This window comes from Terrapene carolina, unplaced genomic scaffold (assembly GCF_002925995.2).
Source record: "Terrapene carolina triunguis isolate 2854851 unplaced genomic scaffold, T_m_triunguis-2.0 Scaffold171, whole genome shotgun sequence".
NCBI classification, from domain to species: domain Eukaryota; kingdom Metazoa; phylum Chordata; order Testudines; family Emydidae; genus Terrapene; species Terrapene triunguis.
Window position 1 is genome coordinate 82,988 of NW_020664522.1, and position 10,039 is coordinate 93,026.

Sequence of the window (10,039 nt, forward strand, 5' to 3'; positions counted from 1 at the left end):
GTCTGGGTTAAAATAATGAGGTTATTTTAAAATATCTCATCATTTGTGGTGGCCTGACTCCTAATTTTCAAACACTTGAGTTTGCCAATACTGACAACAGTAAAATAATTGTGTGCACTTCATGTGTTAGAGGGATGTGCAGGTTCAAGATACAGCAGTGGCGGGGGGGGAGGGGCGATCGGGGCCATATTTTATATTCTATAGTGCAGGACTGGCAGATCGAATAACCGTTTTGCCTTTAATGACAGTGCTGGATTCTTTAGAACAACCCAATATCCAAGTCCTGTGCATGGCATGCACAGAATTTATAGTCATTCAATAAGGTCTTTGTGACACCTGAGATGCCTTTTATTCTTGGATGCAGGTTGTGAGTGGAGTGGGGGGGAGCTGTGAGAACTGCCATGTAGCTGAGCACAGATGATGCTTTGCCTGTGTACTGTTTCATCTTCAGGTTGCTGTTGCTTTTATTCCTGATATTTTCCCTGCTGGCCATTCCTACATTCTTCAGACAGAGGAAAAAAGAGGTAAAACAGAGGGATGTGTCTGAATATTTCAGGTAATTTTCAGGACAAGTGAGGTGGGAGGGATCCTTACAACATTTTGGGCCCAATTCTTACTCTAGGCTAGGTTAAGGTATGAGGAGATGCATCATCCCAAGCAATTTTTGGGGCAGATTGTAATGCCCTTAGTTATCTTGGACTGTATGTTACACCACCAGTAGTAGTAATAGCACTTAGCTCTTTTCAGCTATAGATCTCAAATTCCTTTACAAAGGAGGTCAGTATCCATATCCCCATTTTACAGATGGGGAAATTGAGATATGGGGGTGGGGGGTGTACTTGCCCAGGAGGCCAATAAGAGCCCAGAAGAGAAACCACCTCTCCTGCGTCCTAGTCTAGAGCTCTATCCCCTTGGTCTAGGTCACTGCCTCAAATCAGTGGGGCTACTTGTGGAGGAATGTACTATTTAGTGTAAGTAAAAGCATCACAATCTGACTCTTAGCAAAGAGATGTATAATTCTTACTAAATAGGATGTATAGTGTATGACAGATGTACAGGTACAATATGACAGAGCATGTGTAACCTTTCATCAACAACCCATATTCTCTAAGGGTCTAATTTGGCCATATAGAATCCACTCGGAGCTGAATCAGAGTAAGAAAAATCCATTCCAGAACAATTTTTTTCCTATATACAAATTAAGGCTCTGATCCTGTAAAATGCTCAACTCATACCTTCTTACAACCCACAATTATTTGTACTATGTGTAAGCAGAGTCAGGATGAGCTCTACCCTGACATCTGGTGGTGAATTATGGCGAGTGTGGAAAAGAACTCCAGGGGCTGATCTTGTTTGCATAGGCACACCCACTCGCCTGGCATGAAACACAGCAACTGAAAGTGGTTACTTTGGCTGGTGTGGGATCCCCAGTTTCTCTATTATTGGGGCAGGAAGAATAAAGTTTTGTTACCCTGATTCTGTGAATCAAGGCCAGTGGAACTGTTGTATGACAGAAGGACTGAGTGAGTCCTTCACCATTACCTAAGTAGCACTTGCTTGACAAGGGGCATGGGTTACAAAACCCAGTGAATGGAGAGAGGATGGGGACAGGTATTTGTACCGGATGGTATGGGCCCCCTCTGAGGGTTTGAAACACCAATTGCACCGCCTTCTCTCTCCATTGTTGAATGTCAGAGCTAACTTTGATTCCCTTAGGAGTCTAGTTACAGGCTGCTGAGCTGAATTCACTTTGGGCCAATGGTGCACCAGCACTGGGAGCTGAAATCACAAAAGAGCTGATGTTATTAAGAGCTGAGATCACTGAGTGCTGTGTTAACTAGTGGGGGAGCCTGAAGCTATATTGCTCAGCAGCTGGCGGAGCAATTTGTGGGGACGACTGGAGGAGCAGCGAGTGCCGTGGAGCCTTGCGGGGCCGGTTGGAGTGGCCCAAGGAACGGCGAGCGGAGCTGTTTGCGGGGACGGCTGGAACAGCTCACAGGTTGGTGAGCGGAGCGGAGTGGAGCGGAGCAGCTTGTAGAGTGAAGCAGTTCGTGGGATGGCAGGAAAGTGGACTGGCTCATGGTAAAGGCTGCGGTGGAACCCCCACGGAGAAACAGACGGCTGGCCAGCCTCGGATCACGTAAGGTGCCCCTTAACACCCTGTGTGCCCCCCCCCTTTTACTCTGGGGCTGCACTGACCAGGGACAGAGACTTTGGGGGTTGTTGGACTTTTGGGACTTTGGGTGGTTGCTGGACCCAAGAGACTTTGGGGGTGTTGGACTTTGGGGACTCTGGGTGATTTTTGGGTTGCGGGATTCAAGAACCAAAGGGAAAGGACACAGCCCAATTTGCTGGGGTGGGTTTTGCTCATGGTTTGTGTTATGAATCCTGTTTGTGGTGTTTTTCCAATTTTACGCTGATGTCGTTTACCTCATGTTATTAAACATTTTCTGCTACACTCAGACTCCGTGCTTGCGAGAGGGGAAGTATTGCCTCTTAGAGGTACCCAGGGGGGTGGTATGTAATTGTCCCAGGTCACTGGATGGGGGCTCGAGCCGGTTTTGCATTGTGTTATTGAAACGGAACCCCTAGATACAGAACCCGGCCCTTGTTGCTGCCAACTTAGATGGGCAGAAGGGTTACATTTGTATCCCTTTTCCATGCCAATAGATCAAGAGAGCTTTAAGAACATAACATAAGAAAGGCCGTACCGGGTCAGACCAAAGGTCCATCTAGCCCAGTATCCTGTCTACCGACAGTGGCCAATGCCAGGTGCCCCAGAGGAAGTGAACCTAACAGGCAATGATCAAGTGATCTCTCTCCTGCCATCCATCTCCACCCTCTGACAGACAGAGGCTAGGGACACCATTCCTTACCCGTCCTGGCTAATAGCCATTAATGGACTTAACCACCATGAATTTATCCAGTTCTCTTTTAAACTCTGTTATAGTCCTAGCCTTCACAACCTCCTCAGGTAAGGAGTTCCACAAGTTGACTGTGCGCTGCGTGAAGAAGAACTTCCTTTTATTTGTTTTAAACCTGCTGCCTATTAATTTCATTTGATGACCCCTAGTTCTTGTATTATGGGAATAAGTAAATAACTTTTCCTTATCCACTTTCTCCACACCACTCATGATTTTATATACCTCTATCATATCCCCCCTTAGTCTCCTCTTTTCCAAGCTGAAGAGTCCTAGCCTCTTTAATCTCTCCTCATATGGGACCCGTTCCAAACCCTTAATCATTTTAGTTGCCCTTTTCTGAACCTTTTCTAGTGCCAGTATATCTTTTTTGAGATGAGGAGACCACATCTGTATGCAGTATTCGAGATGAGGGCGTACCATCGATTTATATAAGGGCAATAATATATTCTCAGTCTTATTCTCTATCCCCTTTTTAATGATTCCTAACATCCTGTTTGCTTTTTTGACCGCCTCTGCACACTGCGTGGACATTTTCAGAGAACTATCCACGATGACTCCAAGATCTTTTTCCTGACTTGTTGTAGCTAAATTAGCCCCCATCATATTGTATGTATAGTTGGGGTTATTTTTTCCAATGTGCATTACTTTACATTTATCCACATTAAATTTCATTTGCCATTTTGTTGCCCAATCACTTAGTTTTGTGAGATCTTTTTGAAGTTCTTCACAGTCTGCTTTGGACTTAACTATCTTTAGCAGTTTAGTATCATCTGCAAACTTTGCCACCTCACTGTTTACCCCTTTCTCCAGATCATTTATGAATAAGTTGAATAGGATCGGTCCGAGGACTGACCCTTGGGGAACACCACTAGTTACCCCTCTCCATTCTGAGAATTTACCATTAATTCCTACCCTTTGTTCCCTGTCTTTTAACCAGTTCTCAATCCATGAAAGGACCTTCCCTTTTATCCCATGGCAGCTTAATTTACATAAGAGCCTTTGGTGAGGGACCTTGTCAAAGGCTTTCTGGAAATCTAAGTACACTATGTCCACTGGATCCCCCCTTGTCCACATGTTTGTTGACCCCTTCAAAGAATTCTAATAGATTAGTAAGACACGATTTCCCTTTACAGAAACCATGTTGACTACAGGGGAGAAAGAGTTTAACTTCCCCTTGAAAATGCATATTTATTGAAGTGTGTTCCATCCCGCACATTGCCATCGCTTGGAAAATTTAGATAGAGCACAAAGCCTCCCTTCCCTTGAGATGCTTTCTACAGGCTCATCTCACTTTTAGGAAATCTCTCCTGATTTCCCCCCTAAAATGCCGCTCTCTCCTCTCTCTCAAAGGGCCGTTATTAAGCGGAAGCCTTGTTAATTAAACAGGAATTAACGTTAGTTTTAGGCTTGCAACTAACCCATGGCAGGACTGAGGTTGGATGACCTCACTACAGATTGCGGATGAATACAATCTGGCCAGGCTAATTTGTGTATATTCAAACTTTCCAAGTGTTCCATTGACCTGCTGCTCTTTCTAGGGTCACAGGTTTGCCCTGCCCAGCTCATTGGCCACCCTTCCTTTCTATAGTTTGCGGCGGGGGACAGATTGAAATGATGGGTTTGTTAATTTCATCCCGTTGTCATCTGGCCGTGGGCTTTCTTCCCCCTCGCGTGTGACTGATTCCCTTTCGCTGCTTCCACGCACCCCTCTCCCTGAAGCGGCTGCTGGCTCCCTCTTTGTCTCGCCTTTCAGTGTCTCAGCCTGGGGACAATTAGATTAAACACACAGCCCCCTGCCCCGCGGATAGTTTGTGTGCCCGTGTGTCCCCTCCCCCCCGTCTGTTCTCCATGAATTTCCACTCGGGGCGCTCTCCCTGCGCACGGGGTGGAAAAAGCAATAACTCCACGTGGGCATTGCAAGGTCAGCGGGGCCAAACGCCTTCAGCCTCCCCCGGCTGCTCTAGCCCCGCAGCCGGGCGCGGGTGGGGGCACCCCCAGAGCCAGCCCCCGCGGCAGAGGCTGCAGTGGGGGGCCAGGGCTGGCAGGCTCGGAGCGCTGCGCCTGCAAACCAGCAGCCAGCGGGTTAAGGCGCCTGGCGTGTGTGGGGCTGCGAAAGTTCAGCAGGGGAGGTTTGCCTTGGCTCCTGGCCCCGCTGGGCTCCTGGCGTTTCCGGGTTCAGACGCCTCTAGCTGGAAGCATCGAGCCGCTGCGCTCTGCAGCCGCAGGTAACCCGGCAGCTCCCGCTCCCCGGCCCGGAGCCCAGGCGGCAGGTAAGCGGAGAGCAGCCGGCAGCTTCTCCCTTTCCCCTGCGCGCGGTGCCTGGCTCCAGCAGCAGTCCCGGGCGGGGGCGTCCTCTGGAGGGATCATTTGCCAGATGCTTTTCGGAGCGAAGTCTACAGACTCCCAGGCGAGACTTCCCCCCTCCCCGGCTATTCTCCTCTCTGCCCTTCCTGTGGTTTCGCTTCCAAATCCCCACGTCTGGCGGGTAAAGTAGGGCTCAGTCAACACTGGGGGGCTGGATCTTGTTAGCCCAAGAAGTGGGGGGCGTTTTCCCTGAAAGCTCTGCCCTGGGGTGCTCGCCCTGGAGCCAGTGCTAGTCAGCCTGGCTCTGCCCCTTTGGCAGGGAACTGGGGGTGTCAGATTTCCCAGCTCCTGCCATTTCCAGGGCCCTCATTTCAGAATGCTATTGATCAGTGGCCCCCACACGCTGTCTCCCCCCCCCCCTTTCTCTTGCCCTATGTTATTTCCATCAGGCGGGCTGAGTAATGAGCCGGTGACACATGCTTGTAAAACTCTCATTCCATCAGGCTCCCCCTGCCCAACGCGTGTCCTTGATTTTTGGCTCCTTGTTCTCCATTTGCCCCTGGGAGCATAGGTGCTGGAACTAGGGGTGCAGAGGGTGCTGCAGCACCACGTGACTTGAAGTGGTTTCCATTATATACAGGGTTTGCAGTTTAGTTCAATGGCTCTCAGCACCTCCACTATAAAAATTGTTTCAGCACCTCTGCCTGGCAGGTTGGTGGATGATAATTATTGCCAGGGAAACACTGGTCTGTGTTGTGAAAGGTTAAGGGGGTAGTTAATTACACTCTGGGAGTGACCAAGGAATGCCACCAGCTGGCTAGAGATACAATAGGCCTAATCTACTCTATTTGGGGGCTGTATATACTGCTGCCCATCACTGGGGCTTCTAAGCATTAATGGGGAGCATCCCCATGAATTGCCAGCTCAGTGTGTCTGAACTCATTCAGAGCTTTTGCTGCTTTAGCCTCTGTATATACTCCCTTTCCCTCCCCACGCCGATCAGTGCTGCTGCTCCGCTGAGTGTTTAGATTGGATCACTAATGTTTGATTACCCTGAAATTGTTAGAGTGGCCTCTTGGTGTAGAAGGGTGTTTTATACAGAACATTGTCTCACACATTCATTGTAAGTGTATGTTTGCTTGGTGTTTTGACTTAAGCCTTTAGCTCAGGTCCTGCAGCAATAACCATGGAGAGCAACAAGAGAGGATATTTCTGAGCTTTTCATTCTCCCTGAGCTGGAGAACGATAAAAGTTCAGCACTTCTGATTCTAAAAGCCTTTTATGAAAAGATTGTGGACTGGAGCTGCTCCTGGGTTTTTAGCAGGGTACATTTATGTCCCTGTTCACAGCTTCCTGCTTCTCATCCTGTACGTTTCCAGTAGGGCAGAGAGGTGATTATGACAGTTTAAAGCTGGAGGTACTGACTGGTCATAAGCCATTAAAAGTGAATATTCTGAAGGCAGCTACACAGAATCCAGCAAGAGAAATAGATAGACAGGGGATTAGGACAAAATTGTTGGTTCAGATCAGTTACAGAGTTTCACTTTCATGCAGACTAGTCAACGGAGCACCCTGTTCACTTGAACACTCACCTGGCTTGATTGGATCACCTTGCCCAGATTAAGTAGGTCTGACTGTCTCTTAAACGCAGAGTAAAGCATAAAGAAATTTTTTTATCTGAAAGCTTGTAATGTGGGGTATGTAGGTTAGTGGGGAAACTTGGCCTAATACTGCACTGGGATGATCCCCCTGAGTTGGGAATGTTCTTGCTCATTCAGAATTAAATATGCCCCTCTTCCTAGTCACTGCAGGGCTATTCTTACCCTGTCTGACTAACTATTATTAGTCTCTTTCTTGTAAAAGATGGCACCCTCCCTGGTTTAAGTTTGCTGTCTTAAGCACTCTTCCCTCCCAAATACTCCCTTATTCTGGTAGGGTGATTAAATATGGCTCTAGCCCTATAGGAGGGAGCAAACTGTAAGGCTAAGTGCATGGGACTGGGAGTTCTGCTATTGCTTTTGCACTTGTATATAGCGCTATGGAGCGCATGGCACTTTACAGACAACAAAGATGTGGGCTCTGACCAGAGGAGTTTACAATATAGGACCTGGATGCTGCAAGTCATTGTGTGCAGGCAAGCTCCCACTGACTTCGATGTGGGGGCTCCCTCCTCCTTTTTCCAATATCTACATGCAAACTGGGTGATGATCCACCTCCTCTCTTCATGAAACCTCCTCCCTTGCCAGTGTCTGGACGCAGATGACATTCAGTGCGCAGAAGGGGGGTGATGCATGAGTGGGGTGTTGGTGACAGCTATAATGGTTCTCTGCTAGCTGAACTTTCTAAGTCGGAGCCAGGAAAGCGTGGTGCTTTGCAAAGGAAAGCCCTGTCTTTGAACCCTGGTGCCTTCCTCTCATCCACACGTGAGTATGGACGACTGCAGTGACTGTGTATGTAACCTCAGATCCTTCCTGTGGGGCTTCCTGAAAGCAGCAGGGGAAAGAGGCCAATGACTGCAAGCCTCAGATCCATATAAATGTCAGTGAATCTTGGCCAGGAATATCCTGCAGAGATATCATAAACTGGGAGTGTCTCTCTCAGCTCTCCAAGATTTTCTGGTGGAGATGTCCGGGAGGTTGCTGTTGTGAGCTGATGAATGTGTCCTTTATAGACTGCACATGCATAAAGAGAATATCTAAACACCTAGAACCTCTTACTAAACTGGTTTACCCTGAATTCTGGGTGTAATTCAAACCTTTCTGTTCCTTTTTTAATATAGATTTTTGTTGGGATCATACTACTAAGGAAACATATACTTTAAAAAATATGCATTCTGTGCTGCTAAAAAGGTGCTGGCTGGACAGCCCAGGAGACTGGAACATAGGAATTGCCATTCCCGATCAGACCAGTGCTCCATCTAATCCCGTACACTGCCTCTGACACCAGCTGCTTCAGTGGAAGGTGAAAGGAACCCAGAGGCGGCAAATGTGGAGTAATCTCTCCCCCCCCAAAGGTCTCAGCCTAATCTCAGGACAGATTTAAGACCTGAAGCATGAAGATTTAGATCCCTTCCAACATTTGAATTGATGAAGTTCTGTATTGATTCATAGGATAGATGGTTGCCTGTTTGTATTCTTCAAACATGATATGTGGAAACCACCTCAGTGGGTGAGAGATCTGTTTACTCCCAGAGCCTCTCAGTCTTTGTTGCCAGTATCTATGGAGAGACCAGCCAATCAAGCCCTAACAATTTATACTGTCTGCCATAAGCGCCGACTTCCCCTCTTTCCTGTGGGTGCTCGGCCCCGATCTATCCCCCCGCCCCGCCCCCACTCCACCCCTTCCATGCGGCCCTGCCCCCCATTCCAATCCCCGCAACATAAAAAAGAGCAGTACTGTGAATACTGGCCAGCTTCTCTTTCCTTTGATTGTCTGGCAAAGCCTGGAGGAGTGAAATGGAGATGATGATGCTACCTGGAGATGTTCTGATCATTTCTATTGGTGCCGGTAAAGCAAAAGTCCCCTTTTCCTCATCCTGCATCCCAAAGCCTTAAGACCATGATTGTTGCCAAGAGCTATTTCCGTACCTGTGTATGTGGTTCCAAATCCTAAGTTGTGCCTCACCTTGACTCTGCTTCTGCACAGGAAGTCCTGAGGTGGCTTCAGTGAGTTATTCCCTCTCTACTTGTCCCATGTTCTAGGGCAGGGGCAGTCAATAGGTGAACCAAATCTGGAACGCCAGATGCTTTGGAACGGACTGCAAAATCTTTTTATTTACTTATCATTATTGTTATTTTTTAATTTTTTGACCCTCTCATTCTCTCACCATGTGATCTCTAATACGTTATACCGTGAATTAAGGATTCACCGGTTCTCCTTAATTCCTTATTTGCTTAATTTTTGCTTTAATCAGTTTCTGCCAATAAAAAAACCAAGCATATGTACTCTCTTAGTCTCAGATGTAATTTATTACATCTTTCTTGGAGGTTATTTTTAGGTTATACGGTGGTTTGATTTTAATTTTCATTTAATGCACTAAAAATATAAGCAATGGGGTACATTTTTAATGCACAGCATTGTATGTATTTGTTGAACAGGGACACTTGTGGTGTGAAAAATGTTTCTTTGGAGTCTGGACCTTGACTATACCTTGACCAAGAAGTTTGGACCTTGACAAAAATAATTGACTACCCCTGTTCTAGGGAACATTGCACGTTGCCAGCTCAAAACATTCAAAAAAATCATGAATCGGGCACCAAAAATCATGAGATTGGCTTAAAAATCATGAGAATTTTCAAAATAAGTTGTGGGGTTCATTTGCTGTATTTTCTGGTCTCTGAGCCTTTCCCGGGCCCTCAGATCATGCGTTCAAGCTTTCCTCTGCAATCAGGAGGGCTAGAGACATTTTTTTTTCATTTTTAAAATGAAAGCCGAGAGTCTCGTTTAATCACAACTCCAGAGCTGTACTTCCAGAAAACCAGCACATATATATTGCGAGACTTGTGACAAAATCATGAGAGCTGACAACACTGCACGCCTCAGGCTGGCGTCTGTTGTGGATCGTGTGGAGATTCTGGCCCTGTGAACTTTGAATCAGAGCCAGAGCTCTGTTGAATTCTCCCTGCCCTACCCCAGGTTGGGAGAATGAGTTCTGCATCCCCCAGATGCTGGTAGGTAGGTAGGTAGGCTTTCCCAGCAGGTATTCCCCCCTGTCAAGGCTGCTTCCCCACTTTGAACTTTAGGGTACAAATGTGGAGGCCTGCATGAAGACTTCTAAGCTTAACTACCAGCTTAGATCTGGTCCGCTGCCA

At 47.2% G+C, this 10,039-nt stretch overlaps 1 protein-coding gene across 1 annotated transcript in view; it reads left to right on the plus strand.

Moving 5' to 3' along the window:
* CRACR2B (calcium release activated channel regulator 2B) overlaps positions 1-10,039 on the plus strand; it is an 88,614-nt gene that overhangs the window by 4,078 nt on the left and 74,497 nt on the right. Inside the window, exon 2 of the mRNA XM_029912036.1 lies at positions 5,114-5,194. Within this exon, the coding sequence (XP_029767896.1) occupies positions 5,114-5,194 (81 nt within the window). The remainder of the gene's footprint in view (positions 1-5,113; positions 5,195-10,039) is intronic.